Here is a 27,480-nt window from a genome sequence, read left to right on the forward strand (position 1 = left end):
TGGCTGGCAATTTAGCAGCTGTACTGAATGAACATCATCGGATGGGGTCCGCTCACAATCATTGAAGCCGTGAATGGGTACCTAAGAGCGACGCAGCTGGAGATGGATATCTGCAGGGAGTTGGTGCATCTCCATCTCCAGCTTGTTCGCTACAACAGAGCGCATGTAGGTAAAATTAGCCAATCACAGTGCAACTGCAACGACTCGCTCTCCTTCTCCTTACTTTGCCCGAGACACCGGACTTGTGGCAACTGCCGATGACGCTCCGAGAGCTGCGCCTCCGTTTCCGTCAGCCAGTGGCGACCACCACACCAGGATAGCCATGACGCGCAGCGAAACCTGACTCGATCGCATCCCAGTCCTCTCTCCTCCGTGGAAACGAAATGACAGCCGCCGCCATTGCTCATAAGACGCGCACCACCTCGGTCGTAATCTCCATTACGTAGCTCCGTGACATACCCAATGCACCACCGACCTCTCGGTACCCACCAGTTGAGCCTAAAAAGTAAAGCGCGGCTGCAACTTTCTTCTCAAAGCTATGCTGCCGTACTTTGGCAGCAGCAAATAGAACACCTTGATCTCGTAGTAAACCAGCAATCCGTAGGAAAGTCGGCTTGGTGCAGCGAAGATTGCCTTCAAACCAACTTGCATACGCGGCTGACTGTAGCATGGGCTCAAAGTGCAGTGAGGTCACGGTACGAATCTGTTCCTTAGGGCCTCGTGGCGCATCGTCGGATTCTCAACCAGTGCAGCTTCCTCTTCGTCCATTGTCTGTGCGGCTGAACTGCCTCAATCTCCAGCTACTTTCTCCTTCTCCACCTCTGGGAGCTGGAGAAGGAGACGACGTAATTCTCCAGTTGTCACGTTGTGAACTAAACTATTTTGACCAATCAAAAGACAAGAAATAGAGTTGATGAGAGGCCATCTCCATCTCCAGCTACCTGGCGAACACGCTCTAAGGTATAGGCGTGTTAAATCGACCCAATCGGATCAACGGGATGCCTCGTCTGACTAATTTGACCCGATCCGACAGTGAATCGCCTGATTCCGATCGACGCCGACTCCGAGTCGATTGGATCCGCTCGTCGATATGTGATTACAAAGGTAAAACCTTTTGTAATAGCTTATAGTCCAGATCATAAATAGAGGTGGATTCATATAGAAAGGTCCTCAGAAGCATCTAATTGGCTTAAAACAAGCGATTAAGAACCAATAAGATATGTGCTCTCTTTATCCTCATACACGTTTGATACTCCATCCCAAGGGGTCGACTCGGACTGCAGCTGACACTACCTGCGCACGCCTGCGGCTCCTGCAGGTTTTCGCTCGCCCTGTTGGCCCTACGACTTCACCCGAGCGCTTCCCCGCGAGCGTTCTTCTTGAGGATCGCGGGACTGGAGAGCAAGAGCAGCGCCTGGCGCCACAGCGAGCGCGAGGGCTCGCGACCGGCCTCCCTCGGACTCATTTGCGCGCAGCTGAAAGAAGGTCGCGGATGCCGGCCCGATGCTGGTCGAGAGCGTTCGCAAGATGGAACACGTGCTCAAGGTCATCGAGGCGGCCAAGCGTCGCACCATGATGCACATGACCGGCTTCGCGGCTACGCTGACGCTGCTGAAGCAGGCGCTGGAGGCCCTATTCGCGAAGACCGACGCCAACCAGATGCGCATCCTGCACTCACGGGTTCGCTGTCGTACTTGCCGCTGTTGGCTCCTTTCCACACACACAGCTGCTGACTGAGGCCAAGCCGAAGCAGGTCCAGGACGTTGAGCGTGTCAAGTGCGCCATCAAGGACAGCCTGATGTGGGCGAAGAAGTTCGGCCCGCATGTGACTGCGTCGGGCGGGCTCTGCAACAGGTTCACGCACGCGCTGAACAAGCCCCCCATCATGGTCGCGGGTATGAAGCCCACGACGAGCCTGGAATGTATTGACCTCGTTGCAGCAATCCAGAACGCGGGTTTCCACGGCGAGCTTGCGGCGGGTGGCCTGTCGCGCCCGAACATCTTCGAGGACGCGGTGAACGAGCTGGTGTCGAAGATAAAGCTTGGTCTTGGCATCGCGATCAACATGCTGTACCTGAACGCGAAGCAGTGAGGCTTCCAGTTCCCCATGGTTCTTCGTATGCGCCACAGTCCTCGAAGCTGTGGTGGCCACCAGCGCGGCCGCCAGTCCACGGCAGCATCACGGTCATCGACGGCATCACCGCGGCAATCTTCAGCACCGCGTGGATACCGTCCACCGAACCGGTCTTGAAGCACACCACCTTGATGTCAACGGCCTCCATCTGCGACATCATCTCAAGCGCACGCTCCTGTGTTGGGATACCAGCGCCTTCCACCAGCCGATGGAGGAGACGTACGCCGCCATCCGTCGCGTGTCGAACGTGCTGCTGCTGGTGGGCTCTGGCTTCGGCAACTGGGAGGACTCGAAGCAGTACCTCACGGGCGAGTGGAGTCTGGCGCGCGGCCACCTGCACAAGAAGCCTGCGGATGGTATCCTGATGGGCTCTCGCGTGATGGTCGCGAAGGAGGCTGCGACCGCGCCGGCAGTGAAGAAGCTGCTGGTGGACACTCCTGGTATCGAGTCGGGGCTGGAGTGGGAGACGAGCTACACGGGCGTCGTGGGCGACGTTGTCACGGTGACATCGGAGCTGGGCGAACCGATCCACGTGGTGGCCAACCGCTGCGCGCTGCTGTGGAAGGAGTTCAACGACAAGTACTTCTCGATCCCGCGCGAACAGGTGGAGCTGGCGCTCCGCCTGAACAAGCAGGACATCATCGCGCACCTGAACGCGGACTACCAGAAGCCTTACTTCGGCTGTAAGCGCAACGTCGAGACCGGCGAGGTTGTCCCGACGGAGCTGGAGGAGATGTCGTACGGAGACGTGTTGACGCGACTGGTCGACTTGACCTACGTGGAGGTGGAAGTCAAGCCGCAGCGCTGGGTGGAACGACACGTACGTCTCGCGCGTGAGCAAGTTCATCACGCGCACGGAGGAGCGTTTCCGTCACGAGAGCGCTGGCGCACTGTTTGACCAGTCGGAGCTCAAGTCAAACCCGCGCGAAACGCTGAGCGCATTCATTGCGAAGTACCCTGCGACGGTGTCGACGCTGATGTCGGTGCCGGACTGCGACTTCTTCCTGGAGCTGTGCCGCATGGGTGGCAAGCCGGTGAACTTCGTGCCTGCGATCGACACGGAATCCAGGACAAGGTTCAAGATGGGACTCTCTGTGGTACTCGGAGGAATTGGATTCGGTGTCGGGAGTCCGACGAGCAGCGCGTGTTCATCCTGCAGGACCCCGTGGCTGTCCGCTACGGCACGGAGGTGGACGAGCCCGAGGTGGATATTCAGGGAGGCATCAATACTGGCTTCATCAACGTCGTGAAGGAGAGCGGTGCGATTGCTGCCGCACCGGTTGCTGCTGCCAAGCCGATTGTGGACATCGCCGGTGCTGAGGTCACGAAGAGCGAAGGCAGTGTGGAGGTGTCGATCTCCACTGAGGAGGACACCGTTCTGTCTGCTGACGAGTAGATTGCGGCGCTCGCCGCGTCCGTGCGCGACAAGGACTGGCTGGAGGCGCTTATCCTGTCAACTCACGTCGTGGAGAAGAAGATGCGGCTTGTGATCCCGGTGCGTCTTCTCCCTCCGGCGGCCATAAGTACGTGATCGATGTCGCCGGTGTTCGCGTGTTCGACAGCCCCATCGACATCTCGGGCCCCGTAATTGAGATCACGAAGAAGGAGGCGTCGATTGCCGTTGTGGTGAACGAGGTTCGCCTGGCGGAAGACTGGCGTCGTGGCGCTGTAGATGACGTTCCAGTACTACCCTGAGCTGCCATGCTCGATCCACGCTGAGGGCCAGCAAGGACGAGGAGGGTGCCCCCGCCGACTTCGTGACGATCGTGCCGTGGCGTCCGCAGATCCGGTCGGTGTTCACGAAGGAGGTGAAGGCCAACCTGCTGGGCCTGGTGCACCTGGTGCACCTGAAACACGTACAAGCTGCTGGCATTGCACAAGGCGTCCGCGACGTTCCTGCCTGACGACGACATCGTGACTCACGATGCTCACGATTCGTGAGCATGTCAAACGTCGGCAGTCTCCCCATCATCGCCAGCGGCAAGAACGTGCACGGTGGTCCTCATTTCGCGCAAGACGGTGGGCGAGCAACTGGAGGAGGTGCTGTTGCCGCTGGTGGAGCTGCACAGCGAGTTCCTGATCCGCGGATCGTTCAATGACTTTGAGCCGATGTTTTTGATCGACAAGCCGACGGACGATTTCGTGACCAAGCGCCAGGAGGATGTGGAGATCCTGAAGGCGAAGTCATGGCTGAAGCTTGCTGCCGAGGCCTCGGTGAGAGTCTGTGACCTCTTGTCGTTTGAGCTGACGGCGAAGAAGCATTACGCGTCCATCAACTCACTGAGCTTCGTGGAGGCTTCGGTCGTGCTGTGCCGTGAAGAGGCTGGTTCGAAGATGGAGACCGGCACGGTCGATTCAAGAGGAGGTGAATGCGAGCCCTGTGGTGGCGTTCCTGCGCTAGGTGCAGTATGGTATGATGAAGCAGGCGCCGATGGCGTTTGGGTTCGACCAACCGAGGACTCCTGGTAGCGGTCCATACCCATGGTAACCCCGGCAGAGCCCTGGTCATCGCGAGACCAGGTGCCCTGGTGGTATTCACCTGCGCACGACGTCCGGTCTCTTCATCCTCGAGATGGTGCGGAAGAAACAGAAGTCCATTACGGCGCACTTTTGGTGAACCAGTAGCCCCTGAATCTGGCGACTATGCGGTTCTCACGAGTACTTGGAGTTCTCGTACTTCGAGAACATACACGAGGGAACGAAGAGCCCATAAGTTGTGGAAGCGCAGGACTAGATGCAGTTGCAGTTCACGACAAAGGCTTAGCCTATGTGGAGCTATTGATGTACAAGCTTACACTTGATTAAGACGCAAGTGATTAAGACGCAAGTGCCCCTGTTCTAGAAGGGCAGAGGACTCTGCTGCGTGAAGATTTCAACCCTTCCGACGGCGACGAACTTGGGGGTGCGCACAGCACGTCGGTGACTTAGTGCGTGGGGTGGCCGTCTCCTTCGGTGCAGAAATGTGGGCTTTGCTCGAGCTTCGTGACGTTGTTGGCGGCCGTCTAAAACTCGTGGGCGACATCGGCGTTTTACTTGAAGGGCAGACTGGAAGTTGTGACCAAAACTATGCTTCCAGTTGGAGTACAGACTCGTACGAGTTCGAGGCGCGTGGAACGGGTGCTGCTTGTTCATGTGGTTCACGAGCGCCATGTCGGTGTACTCGATGCGGGCGTTCGCGGACGCTGGCAGCTCCGCCGTCGACAACCCGCCCGTGATCATGAATAGGGCCGACTTTGTGGGCAGCTGGAATGGACTGGATCTGTTGGATATGTGCTACATATTATGTAGTCGATTGGAGGATGGCCCGGACTTGGAGAGCTCAAGTTGAACTCGAGGACCACACGAGCTCTGGCCAGTAGCACGGTCGGCGCGAGAGGAACGAGGTCGAACTGGTCGACAGTCATCTTGTTCTCGCATGTGGTAGCCGTGGATTTCGGGAGGATTCTGCAGCGCAGAACTATGGATAACGAAGGCTTCACGATAGAATTATTGAGTCTAGACGGCTTCGAACCGAACCTCGCCTACAGCAGAGTCGTCGAAATGAATTGCACTGGAGGGATGATGAATCAATAGCGTGTATTTGGTTTGATATGGGTCCCTATGGAGGTGATGCGTGGGTAATGACTATTCGCTGGTCCCGTCGGCTTCAAGTTTGAGAGTTGCTTCGTTGAAATCCAGAAACGATTGCAGCTCAGAGATGGCTGTGACGGCGTCGTCACCGAGGCGTGCGCGTCGTTTGCTCACTGTTGTACCAGCTGCTGAAAAAGCCTGCTCGCTAGGAACTGAAGTCGCCATGACAGCAAGAAAGTCACGCGCCATGAGCTGAATTCTTGGAACTGGTCCAAGCTTCTCATCCACGCGCAAACTTCGTGGCTGCTCGTCTTGGAGCTCATTGTTTTGTCGCGATGAGCCATCCAACGGTCCAGCTCTGACGCGAATGATTCTCCTTCGAAGCTGGCAGGCTCGTCAGACCCGAACGTGTCGTCGATCAGCTGGAATAACGCCTCTCCAAGTGCAGCGTCGCGTTCTTCCTGCTGGCTGAGACGAGGGCTGCTTGCCTCTTGTTGCTGGCGCTCGAATCGGGCTTTGTAGGATGAGCCATACTCGTCCAAGACGTACTGCCGGATGGTACCCATGTCGTCAACTATGCTTGGGAGAAGTGACTTTGCCCGTGGATCCAAAACAGCGGCTATCTGAGCTTCGCGACTCTTTACATGCGCCGTGTACTCGCCTAGTTTCGACTTGAATACCGTCGCGAAGTCTGCAGTGAAGCTGGAGTTAGCATGGAGCGCCACCTTGGCAGCGTGATTGGAGATGAGCGTAAAGACGACCACAGCCATGCCAAAGGTTGGATAGTTTTTTCCAGACATCATGGTAGTTGCGGCCTTTACGGGTGTGAGGAAACTGCAGAACTCGGTCAGCATTGCCCAGGCTTCGTCTCCGAGAGAATAAGCAAGCCGGTCGTCGGCTTTGATGGCGTAGTCCGTGTAACCTTCGTGACCTTCACGGATGCGGTGGAGCAGTTCCTCAATCGGCTTGCGCAGGTGGATGGCTGACAGCACCATTTCCCAGGTGCTATTCCAACGAGTAACGCAGTCGAGTTCAGGCTGACGAAAGGTTACCTTCAACACCTTGCACGCCCTTTTCAGCTCTTCGTTCAGCGCAATCGATTCCGTCAGCTTCTTCAGTACATCTCGAATATGGCCAATACTCGTGTCTATGATGGAGCACACCTTTAGGCCTTCTTTCACAGCCAACTGCAATACATGTGCGAGACATCGCACTTGAAAGACATCGTGTGGCTCGGAAAGCATTGCGCTTGATTCAGCCGTCATGGCAGCAGCTGACGACGGCATCGTCGCTTCAGCGTGCGCTTCAACTTCATGAGGCAGCTTTGCCTTGATCGACCGCACCATGCTTGCATTGTTCGTAGCATTGTCGGTAGTGATCGCCCAGATAGTGTGTAGAAGCGTTCCATCCATGGATTTCACAACGTCAAGGAGGTGGTCAGCTAGCCGAACACCAGTATGGGGGTATTCCGCGCGTATGAATCCTATGATGACGGATCGCAGGTTCCAGTTGGCGTCAATCCAGTGCAGCGTCACGGGACGCTGCTGCTCTTTGGCATTGTGCCCATGCCCGCGTGGCTGGGCGGATCGCTCTTTATCTTCAAGGACGCGTACTCGTTCGCGACGGACAAGCAGGACGGCATCGGCCATGTGGCCCACCTCAGCGGCGCGCTGGTAGGGGGACTCTACTTCTACTACCTGCGACGTCGCGCTATTCGGAACTACCCCTTCGGACGGTTCTGAGGTAGAACGAGGGGATATGAAAGTACCGGAAATTTAATACAAGCTTTCAAGGCTGGCTGGCATGTACCAAGACCGTTGAAGCTCTAGCGCAGAACCACCTCGATGTCGTAAGTGCTGCTAAAGACAGGAGCGAACGTCCGCAAGCAGTTGCCGACCGGGGAAACCGCATTAGGATTGGCGTGCGAGCTGGGCCACGCTGAGATGGCTCGAGTACTTGCCGCCTCTGGGGCTGAGATCGACGTTGAAGACCACGAAGGTTACAGTCCGCTCCGCTAGGTGTGGTCATGCGGCTATCGTAACGGTGCTGGTTGATCTCGGGGCTTACATTGACCGGATAGACAACGACGGCTACCCGGCGCTGGTCGGCGCAATCGAGCACAACCACATCGACGTAGTGAAGCTGTTGCTCGCGACAGTGGAAGACGTAGACGCCACGTGCGCGGATGGGGACACTGCGCTGGGAACCGCTTGTCGCTACGGACACTTGCAGAGCGCAAAGCTGCTCATTGACGAGCACGCTACAGTCGACTTAGCCAGCGACGAGGGAGCTACACCGATGATATTAGCGGCTGACGCTGGTCACACGGAAGTTGTCGAGCTTCTTCTGGAAAAGGGGGCATCCATTGAGTATACTATCGACACGGGGTTGATAGCCATGATGTTGGCAGCGTTGAAAGGCCGTGCCGATGTTGTGGAGCTCCTGTTGAAGAAAGGGGCGCGCGTTGACAAGCAAGTAGCGAATGGAGTGTCAGCACTGGGGGTTGCGTGTGGGTCGGGGCACAGCGATGTCGTTCAACTCCTCCTTAATGCCGGTGCATCAGTCGAGACGACGGACGAAGAGGGCGAGACACCGCTCATGCATGCGGCCGTGGGTGGCCACGCGGCTGTTCTCCAGTTACTTCTAGCGAATGGAGCCTTACCAGATCGAACTAACAACGAGGGCGTCACTGCATTGGGTGGAGCCGTCATAAACGGCCATATCGATGTTGTGAAGGCGCTCCTTGAACAAGAGGTGGATGTTGACCGGATACTTCCGGTCCAGACGACTGCACTGGTCGTAGCGTGCGAAGCTGGACACGTGGAGATCGCCCAGTTGCTGGTTGAGAGTGGAGCGGATGTTGAGTTTAAGAATGAGCACGGCAGGACACCATTGTCCGTGGCAGCCCAAAGTGGCCACGCGGCTGTTGTCCAGCTGCTTCTTGACCGAGGTGCGTCAGTCGACTGCGTCGACGACGGTGGTCTCACTCCGCTGGTTTATGCTGCAGGACTTGGCCATATTGACGTGGTGAAAGGCTATTGGAAAACGGAGCTAAGGCTAACAGAGAAATTGGTGACGGAGAGATGATTCTGTTTGCAGTTTGCCACAATGGAAACGTCGAAGTCGCACGACTGCTTATTAAGTTCGGCGCATCGGTGAACTTGGCAAGTGAAGCGGGCTGCACTCCATTGATGCTCGCGGCTCAGCACGGTCGTATTGAGGTGACCCAATTGCTCTTAGACTCTGGGGCGCTCAGCGATTCGGAGAACAACGAAGGATGTTCTGCGCTTGCGTATGCGGCGCAAAATAACTTCGTTCCTATCGTAGAGCTGCTTCTGGAAAAGGGAGCAGCAGTGGAAGGCCCACAAGGCGTTGCAGCGTTGGCAGCGGCATGCCAGTTGGGGCACGGGATGTTGTTCAAGTACTTCTCGACAGTGGCGCGGGGCCAGAAAATCTGGACTGCAGCGGCGTTAGCCCCTTGATCCGAGCCGCTCATTACAACCAGATCGGCGTGATAGCGTTGTTGATGGAGAGGGGCGCAGACGTCGACAAGCAGATTTCCGGTGGTTCAACTGCGTTGAGCGTTGCATGTGAGAGTGGGTATGTGGAAGCTGCACGGGTCCTTTTCGACGGGGGTGCAGCCGTAGACTTACCGAATGGAGCCGGCATTACCCCAATGTTATGGGCAGCGTCAGCAGGGTGCGTTGAATTGGTACAGTTGCTGCTGGAGAAGGGGGCATCCGTGGATTTGGCCGATGGAGCAGGCCAGACGCCACTGATGATTGCTGCGTTCAAAGGCCACGCTGACGTAGTGAAGGCTCTGCTGCAAGCTGGTGCTAGCGTTGACAAACAAGCTCCCAGTGGGCACAATGCTCTCAGTGTCGCGTATTTGGCAGGGCACCAAGATGTGGCCAGAATCCTGATCGAAAACGGCGCGTCCAGCGCTTGACGTGCCGAGCTAGCCGATACCTCAACACCAAAAATTATGAACATGACGCAACTTTTAATCGCGTGCAGTAAGACGCCTAGACGTATCTTTTGGACCCAACATAACGTCGTTCAAGTTTAATGGTTACATTGAAACCCCCTAATGGACTTGGCTGCGATTTCTTCTGCGATCTCATGGCTACAGTACAAGCAGCGAGATTCGGCAAATTCAACCTCGGGTCCAACACTGGCTGGACCCCGTAGCACAGTACAGAAGGTGAAACTAAGACCGAACACACGTAATAGAAGAGGAGGCTTGCATCTGTGGAGCACGTCGCATTCGCTATTGATCACAGCAATTCGGTTTGGTCATCGAATTTACGTTATGCCTACTCTGGCTTCTTTCGCCATCGCGGTTTACTCCGTTTTTCCTTGATGATACTCCTGAAAGTCCCAATATATAGTAGGATTTTCGGTCTAGAGTGTCTCGATTTTCATCAACAAAAAAACAGTGGAAAGCTGGCGGCATGCCGGTTGTCTGTTCGAAAATGACAACTATGGCCCAGTATGCCCATATAGCATTTGGTACCTATGTGAGTGTTTTTCCTGATCACAACGCCCACAGCGTAGGAGTAAATCAAAGCGTCAAGCTTGCAATAAAGGAAACTCGCACAGCTCGAATGGGTTTTCAGGATACATTCAATGCCATGCAATGTCTCTCTTCCTGTCAAATCAACAGAACGATCTCGCGCTTTGGCCGGCAGCAGTAAACGACGCCATGCTTTCATTTCCGATTCCACCAGCTTCGTACAACAACGCACTCAGCGGCTCGCTTCCCTCATGAAATTTCGCCATGCCATCGTGTTGGCAATAGCGTTTACCCAAGCCTCCGCAGTAGCCAGCACGGCGCCAACCGAATCGTTGTGTAACAGGTATGGTACTCATGCACCGACTTCACCTTCTCGGACGGCGGGACTTCTCGCGGCCAGAAGGCGGAGTGCGCTATCTACACCGCGCCATTGTGCTACCCTGGTATTTGCAGCACTTCCGACCCGATGATCGACATCTTCGTGAAGCGTCTACCGGCGGTCGGCGTCAACGCCGCTAAAGCTACTAACGTCTGGCTGGTGCCAGGTGGGACGGGGCAACCTTCACCCGACGGTTAGTATCATTCCACGCTGTTTCTTGGGGGACTTTGGCACTAAACTTACCTTGTTCGTCGTTTAATGCAACATTTTAGTGGAGTTCGTGATGGTTTCTCTGCACGCAAAGCTCAACGGGACACTGCACAAGTACAAACACCCGGTTCCCCACAAGGCAGTGAAATCGATGCTACCGAAGTAGCTGCTTGTGCCCAGTCGCTGTCGTTCAAGTACTCTAACTTCGCTGGCTTCTCCATCACAAGCGCCGCTACTGATCTGGCGACTCTCATCTCCAAGTACACGAATGGCGCGACCACAATCGTGTTCGGGGTGAGCTACGGCACGGCGTTGGTTGAGCGCCTCATGCATCTGGACCCTCCCGAGGTTGTCGGGTACGTGATGGACGGCATTTCCTACGTGTCAGGAGTATCGGAGGACGAGTTCGCATACTTTTCAACGGATGAGACCGCTTTCGGTGAGGTGGGGGGGGGAGCACTTCTTGGCAGAGGTCCGCCAATACCGTATCATATTGTATTGAGATCATTGTCAAGCCCTAATAAATATTACAATTCTTTGACAAACAATAATAAATATTGCCGTAATTTATATTGTATTGGAGCATAGAACATCCTATGTTATCGATTTAGAGGGGGGAGAAGGTGGGGAGTCCTCACCTTCTTCATCCATGCCGAGGACAACATCATCAGCGCTCGAAACAAACAATTTAGTATCATACTTTGTTTTGATTTCAAGCTTTAACAGTGAAGGCTTCACTGTGAACCTGAGGTTCAATTTACGCGTAGTAACAAGTTGCATGTTTGCAGTACTATGATAGAGGCCGGTGTCCTGTTAGTTTGCTCAAACCTGCTTCTATCGGCGAGCTCACCAATAGTATACCGGACTTTTATAGGTCAGGCAAATACTATATGTAGGGGACAGCGGCTACTACGGCCGCATTCAGGTAGGTGCAGGGCCCGTGCCCTGTGCCTGCCGAACCTCGTGGGTGGCGAGATCGATCACCTGTCCTCTCTGAGGTCGTGCTTTAGATTTTCATCGGACTCTCCGCAATCGGAGGGCCACCCTGCACGTGACGTTTCTAGCACAAGCGGGGCCAGGTTGCTTTGTCGTTAGTTGGTGGTAGACAGGAGTAGTAAGCTACTGGTAGCTAAGTGACAATACAGTCTTCAAGGAAAAAAAACTATATGTAGCCGCTACTCGAATGTGGCATTTAAGTAAGTGTTTCACGCCTCTAGCAACTAGAATTTAACATCATCAGTCAAAATCCTATGCCAGAGGACTTTTATCATATTTATTGTCAATAATTGGGTCAATATGATATTGTATTGGAACCGGGGGCGTCCAATAATAAAGATTTTTATTGGAAACCCCAATTATTTACTGTATTGCAATATTGTTTTCCGACCTCTGCTTCTTGGGCTTTTTTTTTTACCAGGATCGAGTCTGTAGCTCCCATTTTTCGAGGCACAATTTGCCCACCACGCTTGGAAACGTCCTGGATCAATTCGACAAAAACCCAAACGTCACATGTGCTGCGCTGGTGAACAGTAAAACTAGCGAATGGAGCAACTTAGAGCCGTCTTTCAAGCTACGGGAGGCTCTGGGGTATATATTGACAAGTCCGAAGCAGCGATCTCTGATTCCGCCGCTTGTTTACCGACTGAGTCGCTGTGCGTCTGAGGATATCGATGTCATCAACAACTTCTTCGACGTGTTGAACGATGACCGCAACTACATGGGCCAGAGCGACCCGTACTACTCGAATCTGCTGTTCTACGTCATTGCTTCTCCGAGATGTGGGAGATTCCAGGACCGTCGGTTGATGAGATGAACGCACGCGTTGCCAGCACGAAGCTGTCGGATGGATCCGTGTACAAGCAAGCTTCGGTGTATTATGCCTTCTCGAAGGAGAAGTCCCAGTGGTGCAATGATTTGGGCGTCGGAAACTACGACGCAAACGCGATCATGTACGAGCACGACCAATACTGGAACAAGACCGTCGCAATTCCCAGTCACGCCAGCGTGCTACTATTGAGCAGTAAAATGGACGCCAAGACGCCCCACAAATACGCCGAGTATCTGTTGGATGCGCTTGAAGGGGACAACAAGGAATTGGTCACGTTTAACTACACCGTGCACGGATCGGTTGTCTGGACATTCCTCGTTGACAATGACTACTCGAGTAAAACGTGCGGCATGGAGATCTTCGAGTCATTCATCAATAATGCAGGAGACTTGAAGCGACTGGAAAAGTCTTGTCTGGAGAAGATGCCGCCGCTCAATTTGACACCGCCAACCTACGAGCAGTACACTTTCTTGGGTACGGCGGACGCCTACGAAGGTGGCTACAATTCCAGCTTGCGTCACATGTACAAGTGATGAAAATCTTGGGATAACGCTGCGTGAGATCACGTAAAAGGAAGAGGATTCACTTCGCGGACGTTGCAAGTGTCCAATCGCTCCATTCACCAGAAATATATGTGCATATAGCCTTGTGAATTAACCACCTTTGTATCGCATCTTCTACATCTACGCAACATTTGCACCACTTCCGCATCGAGGCCGTCAATCCATCCTGCTCTACTAAGCCGACAGACAGCCGCTCCATACTCCAATAGCAACTTTACACTGTAACATCAATGCTCCCTTGCAAGCTAGCCAACATCACTTGAGAGGATCAAACGGAATCGATCAAACCGATATCATCAATAACATTCTACGCGGTACATTACTTTTGAGCCTAACACTAACGCTTTAGTCCTCGAAGGTGTAGTACTCCCAGGGCTCAAAGGGGTCTTCCCACTCCTCGACGTCGCCAGCCTTGTACTGCTTCATCTCCTCGTCCGTGAGCAGACACGAGTCGAGTGCCGCGCGGATATTGGCGATCTCATTGTCCTCCTGGGAGAACCGACCGATGAAGACGAGCTCCTGGCCACGGTCGCCGTGCTCCCGCGCCATCAGCTCCTTGTAGTTGGGCAGCTCCTTCATCGTGCGCGTCCGCTCCTCCTCGGGCAGAGCGGCGATCCACATGCCGCCGTTGGCCAGCGTGCAGTACAGACCCGCCTGGGACCACGTGGCGTAGTTGTAGGGCCGAGTGCCGAGCCAGAAGACGCCCTTGCTGCGCAGAAGGTTCTTGAAGAGGCCGTTCTGCTTGCTCTCGAGTCGCTTGGCGATCTCCTGCTCACCCAGGGGCTCACCATCTTCTTCCTCCTCCATCTCCTGGTCTCCTTCAGCAGACTCCTCCTCCTGCTCGTATTCTTGCTCCTCTTCGTGATCGTGATCATGTCCATCGTCGTCGTCGGACGGGAATGGGGGCAGCGTCGGCGCCTCGACAATCACGAACTCGTCCTGGATGATGCCCGTCAGACGCGCGGGGTGGAACGGGCGCGAAGCCTTGTACAGGAACGACCCGATGCCGTACTCGACGGTCTCGGGCGTGTGCGGCACCGTGAGCGACTCGAGCCAGCCCGTCTGCTTGGACGCGCGCTCGAAGGAGAAGAGCTCGGTGCCGAGGATCATCTTGGGGTCCACTCGGCCCTTGACGGTGCGCTCGATCTTGGCGTACGAGTTGAGACGGCGCAGCACCTTCTCGATAGCCTCGACGTCCTTGGTGGGCACGAGGTCCGTCTTGTTGAGCAGGATAATGTCAGCGAACTCGATCTGGTCGATCAGAAGGTCGGTGATGGTGCGCGTGTCGCCCTCGGGGAGCTGGCTGCGGTTCTCCTCCACGTCCGCGAGCATGCGCGGGTCGTCAAACACGTGGAAGAAGGTGGCCGCGTCAACGACCGTCACGCACGTGTCCAGCAGCGCAATGTCGCGCAGCAGCGGCAGCTTCTCGTCGCCACGCACCAGCAGCTCGTCCAGCTGAACGGAGCGAATTCCAGCGGTGGCGCTGGCCTCGTCGGCCGAAGAAACCTCAGACTCGGTGCGGGAGCGCTTCGAGCTGCTCGGAGACGTAGCGGCATCCTCCTTCATCGCAGCGTACGCCTCCTCGGCGCCCTCAGGCAGCTCAAACACAAAGGTCTCGGCCACCTGCATGGGCTCACTGATACCCGAGCTCTCGATCACGATGTAGTCGACCTCACCCTGCTGGGCGATGCGCGCGATCTGCTCGAGCAGGTCCACACGCAGCGTGCAGCAGATGCAGCCGTTCTCGAGACGCACGAGCTGCTCCTCGCGCTGGAGCACGCCGGCGGACGCCACGAGGTCCGCGTCGATGTTGAGCTCGCCCATGTCGTTGACGATCACCGCCACGCGCAGCGCGTGGTCCTTGTTCTTGAGAATGTGCTGCAGGAGCGTCGTCTTGCCGCTGCCCAGGAAACCCGACAGCAGCGTCACCGGGATGCGGGCGGCGTCATTCTTCTTGTCGGTCTCGATACTGAGCGGACGCTTGTTGGAAGGCGAGTCGGTCGCGGCACCAGCCATTGTGAAGTTGGTGTCGAGGTGCGTCTGGAAGGAGGCGGATTCGGAAATGAGCATTGGACAGCGGTGCACTGGTGCCGTCGCGGTGGATACAACCCCCGTGCACGGCGAGCTTACTGTGGCATTTTTCCGACGGTTCAGCGTCGTCGGCTAAGATCCACTCGATGGGAGCTGTGCGTGTTCATGTTGAAGGGGTTCTGCCAGAACCAGAACTTCTGGTGGTGTTGTGCCGCGCCTTCGGAGCTCGTCGTCGGAACAGCTTCACTGCAGGGCGAGCTTATACTGTATGTACTGTACCGTGGTATTATTCCGACAGTTTGGCCGCCGTCGGCAAGCACCGATTCAACTCTACGTGTCCATCTTGAAGGGGTTCTGGTGGTGGTGTCCTCGTCGTCGTCGGAAGCTTTCCGACGGCGAGATTTTATCTTGGGATAATTTGGTTGGACGGATTTTATCCGTCGTCGGAAACACTTTATCCGAAAATAGCTAAACCCGGATCAATCAATAAATACTCGAAAACAAAACATAAATGAGTACCGAAATGTAGAATATTGATTTCGTGTCTAATTTCTGAGGGCCTACTCATTAGTACAGTAGCTCTAGGCCATTCTTAGAAGGTATTGCCAGTCTTAGAAGGGCAAGTATTGGTGTAAAATACAACATCGCAGTGGGCTGAAACAACCGAGCTGATGTATTGGTCTCGCTTATCAGTGCGGATGAGCGCTGGCTTTGAGCTTCAACCAGTGGGTGCTCACTTCGAGCACGATCCTTGGGACTTGGTGAAGATGTAGTCGCCGTTGGTGAGGAGGCAGTTGCCGTTATCCAGCGCACATTCGTTCGGGTACGTCACGCCATTATCCCCACAAACAGGCCCGTACGTGGACGGGCAGTCCAGGATACACGTGCTGCCCGACGATTGAGCGGAGAAGCTGACGATCATGGCAGCGGCGATGAGAGCAGCGGCAAACTTCATGGTGCTTCGTTTTGGGACACGATGAGGTGCGGAGTTTCTAGCAAAATACAGCCTGACTGTCTTCCTCGGCATTGTATGTTCAACGGCAGGATTTGATAGCGATTTTGTCTTCGTACAGGCGATCCGGGTCCCCAAATACGCCAGACTGTTGTAAGCATCCATACATGTACACAGGGGCTAATGTTAACTCAAAAATGGGCAATATGGTATTGATATAATATCGACACTTATGGTTTTGATATATAAAATAATATATGATATTTGAAGCCTTTGGAAAAGTAATATTAATAACAATACTAATATTCAAAATGATATATTAAGATCTCATTAAGTACGACATGATTACGTATATCTATTATTTTTGGCCAATCGTTAGCTAGATTGAGGCCATTTTATTAGCGTCATTGTGAATACCCGGTGAGAGTCATTAAAGCAACATTGAAAATCAGCCTCAATGTGTGGGATCAATAACATTGATGGGGTCCAATGTTGCATGATCGCTAACATTGACGCAATGTAAATTTTCCAGACGTGAAATTTCATGTTGGAGCGACTGGCTCACAACAGCTCTCATTTCAGAATCTACCGGGTAGGAAGCAAACGCCCGCGCGCTCGCTCCGCCTCCGCGTCGTGCGACCGTCTGCAGCGGTCACCCGCTCAACCTTATTCTAATGTGTGCATGTCCTACTGCGGTGCTTATATGCATTTGTGTACTACGTATGCGAGAGCAAACGCCTTCCCAGTGCGTTGCGTTGCGTCAGGTGCGATGCGTGTTGCATGCAATCGAATGCGCTACCTTCTAAGCAGACCTAAGCGCTTTTAATGCGCCTCTAGCCAACAGCGCAGTTAGGTAAAAGGGGGAGGGCGAGCGAACGCGAGCGCGAGCCTCGCTGAGCGCGTTCACCGATCGTCAACACCCGCCGATCAGGCGGGGGCGGGTCTGCGCGAGCGAGCGAAGGCGAGCGCTGCAACCCGATATTTTTTTTCCTAGACACCGCGCCTGGCCGAGCCGAGGACTTAGCGTAAGGCACGAGGGGGTGGGGCAGGCCGCACAGCGGCGCCCCCCGAGCGAAGCGAGAGAGGGGCGCCCCCCCCCCGAAGTGCCGTCGCTAAGTCCGCAGGCGAAAGCCAACGCGAGAGTGTCCTGCCAACTAGGAATATACAACACGTGGCGCCCAGGTAGAGCTGCGCGTAGATCCCGTAGAGCCCATTCTCCTGCTGCATGTGTCGGCGGCGCCGACTCGGCGCGTACACCATGACGCGCTTGCCGCGTTAGCGGCGGAAGCTGTTGGCGCACGCCCCGAGTGATACAGCGTGCTTCGCTGTCGAGCTGTCGAGCTGTCGAGCTGTCGAGCTGTCGAGCTGTCGGCGACGCGTGTCCACTATTGTCACATTGGTAAACCAAATATTCTGCTACGAGAGATACCGTAACATTGTGCAATGTTAGGCAGAGGCACCATTGTTGCGCTCAATGTTACGCAACGCCAACATTTCAATGTTGCTTCAATCAGTGCCATATCCGGTTGATATTAGGTTGATCCGGCAAGTCATTGACGCAGCGTCACATTCTTTGTGTGCTCAAGCATGATGATAGCAAACTGTGGAGCAAGTGCTCAAGCTACCAGAATTTGGTATGTTTGAATACTAACAAGTATTATAACAACGTACAGTATTCACATTACGAGCACATGGTAACCAAGATATCTGAATACTCGGTCGGGTATTTATTTGAATACAGCTGGGGCAGGATTCGGATACAGCTGGATCAGGTATTTGCCTTATGTATTAGACGCATACAGGTGCTACTATACTATGCTACTCGGTTGGGTATTGTCAGGTACAGGCGGGTATTTTGCAAGTATTAACTCGGTGGGTACATCGTTGCGCGTTCGTAGAGTAATACTCTACGTCAAAACTAAAAGAAGGACGCACACACAAACACACAATAAGTGGGCACTGGTACGCCCAAAGCCACCAACGTATAATAATATAGTCTGCTTAGTTCTCTTTGGTATTCTACCGTGAGGACTTGCTCCTCAAAGGGTAAATCCCAAACTCTGTCTGAACCCTCAACGTGAGAGCTGCAGAACCCATCTCGCCGGGGTGGGGAAGCCGTTAGTCAGTTGCAGTTAGATCTGCTACTATCCGAGTTCCTATAATAATATGAGTATGGTTGATTGAGATAGTGCGTACTGGGCAGTACCCAGTGGGCAGGCCCACTTCCAGTGAATATATTAATATCTAACGAAAGATCAAGTCGTAAACTGGGTGCAATTATCTCAAGACCCATAACAGCTGCGAATATCAAAGACCGTCTGCGCACTATACCAAACCAGCTTTTAAGTAATATTGTGCTTTAATATCATCGATGCTTGTAGGAAGCAATAATAAGCGTGCACGTATAGAGATCAAGTGCATCCAGTTCAAATATGTAGCAGCTGTCTCTTTGCGAAAAGAACACTCCAGCGATTAAATGTAGTCGCGCGAATGCAGCTGTTCATCCAACGTGATGTACATCCATCGAATGTAGATATGCCAGTATTCTTAGAAGTAGACCGCAGGGTATTTTCCGTGCTAAGGCATTCTTGCTGCACGTGCTCAGGGTTGTGTTGGATCTACTGCGTAGTATTAATATACTTTTCTGGATACTGTACCAGCTTACCCGCATCTTTCGCCACATTGGCATACAAAGTGCTAGACGCGCCATACTCAACCGGGATCCTTGACACTTGATGGTAGCTTCCCAAATACGCGACACGAAGAACGGTAGCCCCATTAAGCGCATTCATGCCCACTTTAACACCGCATGTTACAAAATCTTCGCTACGTTAACGTGGCCATCGGCCGGATAAAAACAGGAGAAGAAATGAATTGCCCCCACAGTCTTTTCCTTTCCTGTCTTGATTATAGATCATGCAAATATCTCGAATAAGAACCAGCACGATCTGCATTGTGTTAGGCCACGTAAACGACGGTCAATTACTTAAGTACAACAAATACTAGTAGTACTATTGCAGTACAACTAGTAGTATTTATATCGCAAGGTTATTTCTAGCCTTATGCGTACGGCACATGAATACAAAAGAGTCCCGGACGGACAGAACCTCTCCCAGCTTGGCTTTTGAGCCCATCAAGTCGGCTACGGTCCCAACCTTACAGGTTAAGCCTCGACGTCTCTCAATCGCCGGCCACCCTCGCTCCTATTGCACATGCCCTGGTGCAGCACTCTCATGCCCTTGTTGTCGCAGTTGGCCTTGCTGAACTCGCATGAATTCTTGTAGGTGACGCCGTTGCTTGCGCAGACTTCTGTGTTGTCATGGTCGCACTTAATGTAGGGGACATTGGCGCAGGCCCAAGTTTCGTCAGCGGAGATTCCGGCGATTAGGAGCGAGGCGAGAACGGCTGCAACGGCAAACTTCATGGCTTCGGGGTGTGATTTTGAGCGGTCTTGTGGTATTGCTGGGAAATTGCGAAGTGAATCGGACAAGACAAGACTCTTGTCTTGTCAAGTGCTGCGGCGCAGGAAACCGTCATCTACGTTGTCGATATGGCGTCTCCTCTAAATCACCTGTTACTTATTGCTTATATATGTAGTACAGTGTTCCTCCACTATATCTGAGATACACAGCATGCTCACCTAGGAGGGGAGTGCTTACGGACACAGTTTTTTTTATGGGGGTCGAGGGGTGTGTGAATGTGATATAGAAGAGAGCAACGGAGGCTCGCGGTTGCGAGGAGCGTAGCCGCAGCAAACCCGCGCGGGGTGTCCGCGTAGCGATGCCGCGCGGTATTTGCGGAGGCGGGCCCAGCGACGAGCATTCCAGCGAGCCGAGCACTGTTCTCGCCAGGTGAGAGAATCTTTTTATCGCAGGAGCGCAGCGACTGCCTTTGCGGAGCGCAGCGGAGCAAAGCCATTTCCCGCGGATGACATCCGTCCTGCGGGAAGGTCGTCACATTGAGGGGTGATGGGCTGCCAAAACAAACGCCAAGATTTCACCGAAAATAGACTGTGTACGTGAGTCCTGCCCACCCAGGAGGCGACGTCTTTGGAACTTTGTGAGATACCCGGAAGATGTCATCGGATTTTAGAGACTTTCGAAGCTAGTGTACTCCGCAAACATGTTAGTGAATTTCACAATACACTAACTCACTATAAGTGCTGTTTGTAAATGCGTTTGTATGTTTGCGCTCTATCACTCGCGATTAAATTAGTACACCGTCAGCTGCGACGGTAGCACGTGGCCGAGGCAATTCTTCCCTACTGGTTGCTCCTCATCGTACAATGCCTGGGCCGCTTCGGCGACTTCGACGATGATACCGTCGTCTTCTCGCAAAGTCACCAACTGCAGACTGGTATCGGCGAATACGTCGTGGGTCCTCTCGTCCATCAACTGGACCCACACCTTTTGCCTTTTACATGGACGCTCGGACTCGCTACTGCATTCATCTCGAGGGTGCCACATCGCATCCACGCCCTTATCCGCCTTGTACAGAGCGTCTGTGCCCGCAGCGGCCTTCGAGCTCGTGCGAATCGACGCGTTGAACGCATTCACATCACGGAGTGTGGCGGCCTTAACCGCCCTAATCAAGCCGCCGTCCACGCTCAACACCTTCTTCGCCAGGTCCTTTGGCATCCCAATGCAATCTTTGATAATGAAAGAAACTTTGTTTCGCTTCTTGTTTTCTCCCCTTCCCGTCAATCAAGTCAATCAACTTGATGATCACAAAAAAAAGAAAAAAGCAAGTACGTTTGTTACTTTCACTTTTCACTCGTCATTTTCCTTTAGAAGAAAGTATATTTCTGAAAAAAAGCATGCCACACTATGGTTTGAACGAAAACAGTTTCCCTGGAAATGCCTCGTCGTACGCCTTGTAGAATGCGCGCCAAATGTCAGCATTCGGACTACTGGTCGATTCCAGTTTCAACACAGTTTTGTAGACGTCGTCCGGCGTTTTGCCTTGAGCCATCCATTGTTTAAACTGCGCCGTTTGCAAATTTGCAGCAAGTTTCTCCGTCGTCGGGGTCTTCTTCGCCGCCTGGATCATCGTCGCTAGTTTTTCGTCGCCGTAGCTCTTCGTGAACGTCTGGATCATGGTCGTCTGAGCACGGGGGTATTCCTTGTTGAACGCTTTCAGGTATTGGACCCAAGTAGCCAAGGCCGGGCTGCTGAGGAGGCCGTCCCCTGCTTCATCGAGCTTCAGCATCTTGAAGATGTTTTCGGGGTGATTTGGCTGGTCCATCCAACCCGTCACCAACTCTTCTTTGAGGACTTTGCTCCACGGTGTACCAGCGTCGTCCACCGACGCCACCATCTTTGCCAGAGCAAGAGCCCCTTCGTCGCTAGCATACTTCGCCTTCATTACTTGCAGCATGGTCGTTTTCTTCTTAGGGTACTTTTCATTGAAAGCGTTGAGATAGTTGAGCCAAGTGGCAAACTGAGGGGTCTCGAAAGCCTTGGCGCCGCTTTTCTCCAGTTGCAGGAACGTGAACACCTCGTTGGGTTTGTGCCGACGGTTTAGCCAACCACGAATCATTGCGCTCTCCAGTTTCGTGGCAAAAGCTGCTGCTGTTGGCTCCGCCTTTGCCGCTGTCAGTTTGTTGACCAGACCAGCGCTACCACCGAACTTTGTGGTCAACGCCGAAGCCATCTTCACCTCCGGATCTTCTCCGAGCATCTTCACGTAGCGAACCCAACGTCCCTCCACGAGGGGCTGGCGAAAATGTCGTTTCCTGCGTCGTCAAGCTTCGTCAGGCTCAAAGCGTTGGCAGCTGAGACCCCCTTCTTCGCCCACATCTTCAACTGTTGATTCTCAAAGAAGTCGTCAAGGAGCTTAATACCAGTCGCTCGATCTTCGCTGCTCTCCTTCACACTGTCCGCGGCCTCGTAGCCTCGCAACAGCCTCGTGGACGCGATGTCTTGTGCGTCCATTGAACGGAGCGAATGAGGCAAAAGTGACCACTTGGTCGAGGTAGCTTCAGCACATGTAGCGAGTACAATGGCCAGCAGCACCAAGCAGGAATCACGCATGATTGCCACTCAAAGGTTTTGTGGAAGTGCTCGGGAGCAACTTGAAAAGTGAAGTAAATGCGATAAAGGTCCGAAATAGCGAAGGGAAAGAGAGGCAACAACACGTGACATTCACGTGACATTGCAGCATGCACCACGAACAGCTCAGGAACGGCGCGAACAGCTCAGGAACCCGGGTAACGCACGAAAACGTTGCGAACACTTTGAGCCGATAAAAAAAAATGCTTCAGGATCTAAAGGATGAATTACGAGTGCAGCTTCGCAATCACTTTTTATTTAATTGATTGCAGGGGTGAACCGCAATCGATACTACACTCTAGTATTTTTTTTAATCGCCGTAACAAACTCTAGGTTTTATTCTCTCACGCGAACGACATTCACTAGCAAACCCTGAGTTTCCTCGTGCTAGCACGACATGGGCTGATATTGGTGTATCGGTGCTCTAAGCCTCGTGTGCTGAGGAAGCACGTTATGCACGGCCACGCATGGTCATTACTCCGATTTTAAAACTTTGGAAAACCGACAAACACATTTGTCCGTACCTAAGGACTTTTGAAAGAGGTGTGCCTTCTATCCAAACGGCTGGCGGAATACCTCTGCGTAGGATGCACTACTCCTTAGTCGAGCAGCTCGACTCGAGCTATGCTGCTTTTACATGATACAGCCCATCATTTGGGGTAACAGGTGTAGCAAAGTTTGCTACCGGGCGCCATCAATGATGCCAGCAATGATGGAGGCCATCATTGCTGGTATCCTCTGCCTAAAAGCGATATCATCGTCATCATTGTTGACACGTTGGCCTATTGTCTTAACTCAGCTTTTACTGGTAGCTTTTAGCTAGTGCCTACAGTAATTAGTCTGGGCCAGACTAATTCGTGTGCTGAGTTAGACCCCTTGTTCACCTTCCGGGATCTATTAAGTTACGTGCTTATCTACATGTACAGACCCCCGATTCTGTACGATATTTACGGTGATCATGAGCAAAATATATACACAAGAGCACCGTAATTTTTTATTTTTTTAAAAAGAAAAGTAGGTTTGCTGGTTTTAGAATGTTCATAATTGTCTGAATTGTATTGCTCTCCGACAGCGGACCGTCACTTTCCTCCAGCATATCCAAATTGTTAGAAAACAAAACTCTGCTATTCAGATTTAGTCTGGGCCAGACTAATTAATTACTGTAGGCACTGTAGCTTTACTCGGGGCGGTCAACATTTTACATGTAGGCTGCCCACTGTTCAAGAGCAATTCCACCACAGAAGCGTCGCCATTCCAAGCTGCCCACGCCAGTGGCGTATTACCATTCTCATCCGGCAAATCAATGTTCGCGCCCCCCGCTACAAGAACGCGAGCAGCATCCACGTGTCCAAACTCGCACGCGGTTGCAAGCGCTGAAAAACCATTGGAACGTTGCACATCGACGCTTGCTCCGTTTTCCAAGAGCAACGAAACCACGTTCGAGTGGCCTTTCCACGATGCCTGCATGAGCGCCGTCCAACCATCCTCGTTCGCCATATCGACCGATGCACCGCTGTCCAACAACAACTGCACCGCGGCAGTATGGTTTCCTCTGGTGGCCCAAATGAGCGGCGTATGACCATTTTCATCTTGCACATCAATGGCTGCTCCTGCGTCAATCAACAGACGAGCAGCATCCACGTTTCCGAACTCGCACGCGGTTGCAAGTGCTGAAAACCCATTTGAACGCTGCGCGTCGACGCTCGCTCCGTTCTGCAAGAGCAGCGATATCACGTCGGTGTATCCTCCCCACGAAGCCTGCATTAGCGCTGTCCACCCTTCGTTGTTCGTGGCATCAATAGGTAAACCCCTCTCCAGAAGCAGCCGTAGTACAGCGGCATGGCCGTTTTCAGCCGCTTCCATTGGCGGGGAATTACCGTGTTGATTCCGTAGATCAAAGTTGGCGCCTTGTGAGAGTAGGAGCTGTACAGAGTCGGTGTGGCCATGTTGACAGGCGATCGATAGCGCTGTTGACCCCTCTTCGTTTATCGCATTAATGTTCGCTCTTCCGTCCAAAAGAATTTGGATTAGATCAATGTTGCCACTTTGAACAGCACACATGAGCGGGGTCCAGCCGTTGCCATCAGGCACGTCGATGTCATCACGATACTCCAACAAGCGTTTAGCCACCTCCACTTTGCCTTGCTCACATGCAATCAGCAGTGCGGTGTCGCCACTACGGAGCTTTCGGTCGATCGCCGACGAAGTTGAGTCGGATCTTTGTATTTCTCTAGTTGCAGGTGGCCCACCTTCATTGACAGCACCCTGGACGCGTTCACGCTCGAGGATCAGCTGTGAAAACTCCGTGTACCCACTCATGTACGCTATCGTCAACGCTGGCCAATGCTGGAAGTCTCCGCACAAATTGATATCTGCTCCGTTATCGAGAAGGATCCGAACAACCGCCAACCGCTTGTACCACACGGCAGTGTGTAAGGCTGTGCCTCCGCTCGGCAGTCGTGCGTTGACGTTGGCTCCTGTTGTCACTAAAAACTGAACAATGTCAGCGAATCCAAGGTGCGCGGCAGTGATCAGCGGAGTATACCCGTCGTCATCAGCCGCATCAAGATCGGCTCCGTGGTTCACAAGTTTCACCACAATTCCAAGCTGGTTGTGTTCACAGGCAATGTTGAGCGCGGTTGAACCATTCGGGCCTGGTTTGTCGATACTGGCAGAATGCTTCAGTAGTCGAGTGATCACCTTCGCGTGTCCTCTCTCAGCAGCTCTCATCAACGCAGTCCAGCCAACGTTGTTTGACGAATCCACGTCCGCACCCCTCTCCAACAGCAAGTCAACCACGTTCGCATGGCCATTCCAAGCCGCCCACATCAACGGAGCACTTTGGCTCTCGTCCGGTAAGTCCACGCTTCGCTCCACCCGCAAGAAGAACGCGAGCAGCATCCACGTGTCCGAACTCACTAGCAGATGCAAGAGCTGATAAACCAGTCGCCCGCTGCTTGTCAACGCTTGCGCCGTTCTCCAGCAACACTGCAAACACGTCCGTGTACCCTTTCCACGAGGCCAGCATCAGCGCCGTCCAGCCTTCATCGTTCGCCAAGTCGACCGAGGCGCCTTTATCCAAAAGGAGTTCCACCACAGCGCTGTGGCCCTTTCGAGCCGCTTGAGCCAGAGGTGGATCCCCAGCTTCATCCCGCTGGTCGATGTCCGCACCACCAGCAACGAGAGCTCGCGCTGCATCCACATGACCGAACTCGCACGCTGTAGCAAGAGCGGAGAAACCCCTCGGCCGCTGTTTATTGACGCTAGCTCTGTTCTCCAGCAGCAACGAGATCGCATCCGCGTTTCCTTTCCACGAGGCCTGCATGAGTGCCGTCCAGCCCTTGTTGTTCGCCGAATCGATCGACGCCCCGCTGTCCAGCAGCAGTTGCAGCACGCCGCAATGATCTCCCTGAGCCGCCCAGACGAGCGGCGTGTTACCCGCATTGTTCTGCTGGTTGACCGCCGCACCAGCTCCAAGAAGAGCGCGGACAGCGTCCACGTGTCGAGCTCGCAGGCGGTTGCAAGAGCCGAGAACCCATCGGCCCGCCGCTTGTCGACGCTTGCTCCGCTCTGCAAGAGCCATGAAACCACAGCCGCATATCCTTTCCACGAGGCCTGCATCAGCGCTGTCCAACCTCCGTCGTCTGCGAAGTCAATGGGTGCGCCTTTGTCCAGAAGCAGTTGGGCGACGGCCACGTCGCCGCTTTGGACCGCTTCGAGCAGGGCACAGCGAACTTCATCTTCATCTTTAGCTAAAAGATCCTTAGCATTATGGGTAGAGGCTTTCGAGATTGTGGAGACATTGGGCTCTTGTGTACATGAGTCCACGTGTGTAGCACATGCTGCTGGCGCCACTAACGCTACGCGAGCCTCGCCCTCGGGTTCTTCCTGGTCGACGGCGTCCGCGCTGTGGCTTGACATCAGCGCAGAGAGATGGGAAGTGAGAAGATCCCCGCGGAGTTTATGGATCTGGCTAGCCGAATGTGTAGCCAATGGCTACTAGCCATCGAGTTCGGCCGAGTTGCATGATATCGTGGAGAAGACGTGAACCTCGTGCCAAGGTAGGAAGGAGGGTTCAGGTGCACCCGAGTTCGCTGCTGCAGTATTAACAACCTTCTTACAGGAGAAATATCGCGAAAGACAAGCAGCAATTCTAAGACGTGCTTGGTGCGTAAGCAGTGGCTTGAGCTGCAACTCTCGGAGACGCTGCTGACAGCGGCCTCAGTGCCGCGTTGCTCTTACAGAATCACCAGGTTTTATAACCTGACAAATTGTTATAATGCACCCAATATGTCTGCTCGATCTCGCCTTCATTGGCCAGGTCGCGCCGTTGAGGCTGTTCGTGATCATGTGCTCGTAGTACGTCCTAGTGCTTGCCATTCTGCGTACTGTATAGTATCTCTATCGCCCAGCGGCTTGGAACAATCGAGCTGCATCAAAGCCACGGGCTATTAATACTGACGAGAGCTTCGTCATTGTGTTATCCCCGCCGCAGGTTTGGCAACAGCAGCGCCGGCGACTGAGGCCGAGGAAAGTGGCGGATACCGTCTCACCCCCACGCACCACCGGGATCCATCAAAAGCGTGGGCGCCCCCCCCCGTTGCCGCCACCTTCACAGCAGATCAGAGGCAGCTCACGGTCACCAAACATTCACCCGGCCGCCGTCGCGCTTGACGCCTTCTCGCTGGCCAGGTTGGGCGGCGTTGGACGGCTGCCGGCGTGCCGCCTTGAAGTTGGGGCCGCCGCTCCCGCCCGCGCTCCCGCTTCCCTTGCCCAGACGATCTTCCGGCGGTCGGCCACCAAAGCAGCAGCATACAATGCAGAACGTGTGCCGACCTCACCTCGCCATAATGCAGGGGGCGCTGCACCACCAATTGCAAAGTGTCGGTCGGTCGCTGCCGCCTTCGCCGCATGAAGACGTCGATCTGGCCAGCTCCGCGCTCGCGGGAGCGTCAGCGATTTGCAAGCTTGGCCACGCCGCTGACGTCATGGGCGAACGTAGAAGAACACACTCGCCGTGAATACTCGCCGCTGGGCGCGCGAGAAGGGCCACGCAGCGCGATCTTCGGTGGAGCACTCGGCCGCATGGAGAGCTCTCGCAGTCCGCCAGCTCCGTCCTCAGCGAGGAAGGCTAAAAATGCTAGCAATGCATTGCAACACTTATAGGTTTCGCCGCCAGCTTGGGAATGCGGTCTCCGCTTGGTGTTTGGATGCATCCGGTGTTGCACCTGACGATGCTTCACGTTA

General features: G+C 53.9%; 12 protein-coding genes across 12 annotated transcripts; 5 read left to right on the top strand and 7 right to left on the bottom strand.

Moving 5' to 3' along the window:
- Positions 1-1,503: 1,503 nt before the first annotated feature.
- On the top strand, positions 1,504-4,751 carry PHYSODRAFT_340187 (hypothetical protein; the record flags this gene model as incomplete). Its single annotated transcript, XM_009538274.1, has 12 exons — positions 1,504-1,680; positions 1,727-2,088; positions 2,156-2,942; positions 2,977-3,231; positions 3,264-3,482; positions 3,531-3,629; positions 3,659-3,769; positions 3,865-3,975; positions 4,016-4,071; positions 4,120-4,483; positions 4,536-4,576; positions 4,655-4,751. 12 exons carry the CDS (start codon positions 1,504-1,506, stop codon positions 4,749-4,751), a joined length of 2,679 nt encoding a protein of 892 aa, XP_009536569.1.
- A 3,743-nt stretch (positions 4,752-8,494) lies between these two features.
- On the top strand, positions 8,495-8,737 carry PHYSODRAFT_434924 (hypothetical protein; the record flags this gene model as incomplete). Its single annotated transcript, XM_009538275.1, has 1 exon — positions 8,495-8,737. A coding segment is annotated over one exon (243 nt), but the record flags the coding sequence as incomplete, so codon positions are not given.
- A 1,829-nt stretch (positions 8,738-10,566) lies between these two features.
- Positions 10,567-10,797, top strand: PHYSODRAFT_527557 (hypothetical protein; the record flags this gene model as incomplete). Its single annotated transcript, XM_009538276.1, has 1 exon — positions 10,567-10,797. A coding segment is annotated over one exon (231 nt), but the record flags the coding sequence as incomplete, so codon positions are not given.
- Positions 10,798-12,585: 1,788 nt separating this feature from the next.
- Positions 12,586-13,170, top strand: PHYSODRAFT_254224 (hypothetical protein; the record flags this gene model as incomplete). The annotated part of the gene is made up of 1 exon (XM_009538277.1): positions 12,586-13,170. One exon carries the CDS (start codon positions 12,586-12,588, stop codon positions 13,168-13,170), a length of 585 nt encoding a protein of 194 aa, XP_009536572.1.
- Positions 13,171-13,545: 375 nt separating this feature from the next.
- On the bottom strand, positions 13,546-15,216 carry PHYSODRAFT_306319 (hypothetical protein; the record flags this gene model as incomplete). The annotated part of the gene is made up of 1 exon (XM_009538278.1): positions 13,546-15,216. One exon carries the CDS (start codon positions 15,214-15,216, stop codon positions 13,546-13,548), a length of 1,671 nt encoding a protein of 556 aa, XP_009536573.1.
- Positions 15,217-15,964: 748 nt separating this feature from the next.
- PHYSODRAFT_306320 (hypothetical protein) lies at positions 15,965-16,348 on the bottom strand (the record flags this gene model as incomplete). Its single annotated transcript, XM_009538279.1, has 1 exon — positions 15,965-16,348. One exon carries the CDS (start codon positions 16,346-16,348, stop codon positions 15,965-15,967), a length of 384 nt encoding a protein of 127 aa, XP_009536574.1.
- A 2,998-nt stretch (positions 16,349-19,346) lies between these two features.
- Positions 19,347-19,607, bottom strand: PHYSODRAFT_527611 (Kazal-like serine protease inhibitor domain-containing protein; the record flags this gene model as incomplete). Its single annotated transcript, XM_009538280.1, has 1 exon — positions 19,347-19,607. The coding sequence occupies one exon, from the start codon at positions 19,605-19,607 to the stop codon at positions 19,347-19,349; it is 261 nt and encodes an 86-aa protein (XP_009536575.1).
- A 787-nt stretch (positions 19,608-20,394) lies between these two features.
- PHYSODRAFT_254158 (hypothetical protein) lies at positions 20,395-20,820 on the bottom strand (the record flags this gene model as incomplete). Its single annotated transcript, XM_009538281.1, has 1 exon — positions 20,395-20,820. The coding sequence occupies one exon, from the start codon at positions 20,818-20,820 to the stop codon at positions 20,395-20,397; it is 426 nt and encodes a 141-aa protein (XP_009536576.1).
- A 190-nt stretch (positions 20,821-21,010) lies between these two features.
- Positions 21,011-21,781, bottom strand: PHYSODRAFT_424262 (hypothetical protein; the record flags this gene model as incomplete). The annotated part of the gene is made up of 1 exon (XM_009538282.1): positions 21,011-21,781. A coding segment is annotated over one exon (771 nt), but the record flags the coding sequence as incomplete, so codon positions are not given.
- An 83-nt stretch (positions 21,782-21,864) lies between these two features.
- On the bottom strand, positions 21,865-22,215 carry PHYSODRAFT_306321 (hypothetical protein; the record flags this gene model as incomplete). The annotated part of the gene is made up of 1 exon (XM_009538283.1): positions 21,865-22,215. One exon carries the CDS (start codon positions 22,213-22,215, stop codon positions 21,865-21,867), a length of 351 nt encoding a protein of 116 aa, XP_009536578.1.
- Positions 22,216-23,589: 1,374 nt separating this feature from the next.
- Positions 23,590-23,901, bottom strand: PHYSODRAFT_435680 (hypothetical protein; the record flags this gene model as incomplete). Its single annotated transcript, XM_009538284.1, has 1 exon — positions 23,590-23,901. A coding segment is annotated over one exon (312 nt), but the record flags the coding sequence as incomplete, so codon positions are not given.
- Positions 23,902-26,523: 2,622 nt separating this feature from the next.
- Positions 26,524-27,399, top strand: PHYSODRAFT_306323 (hypothetical protein; the record flags this gene model as incomplete). Its single annotated transcript, XM_009538285.1, has 3 exons — positions 26,524-26,592; positions 26,630-27,059; positions 27,116-27,399. The coding sequence occupies 3 exons, from the start codon at positions 26,524-26,526 to the stop codon at positions 27,397-27,399; spliced, it is 783 nt and encodes a 260-aa protein (XP_009536580.1).
- Between the last annotated feature and the right edge of the window lie 81 nt (positions 27,400-27,480).

Source organism: Phytophthora sojae (assembly GCF_000149755.1).
Source record: "Phytophthora sojae unplaced genomic scaffold PHYSOscaffold_11, whole genome shotgun sequence".
Taxonomy (NCBI): domain Eukaryota; phylum Oomycota; class Peronosporomycetes; order Peronosporales; family Peronosporaceae; genus Phytophthora; species Phytophthora sojae.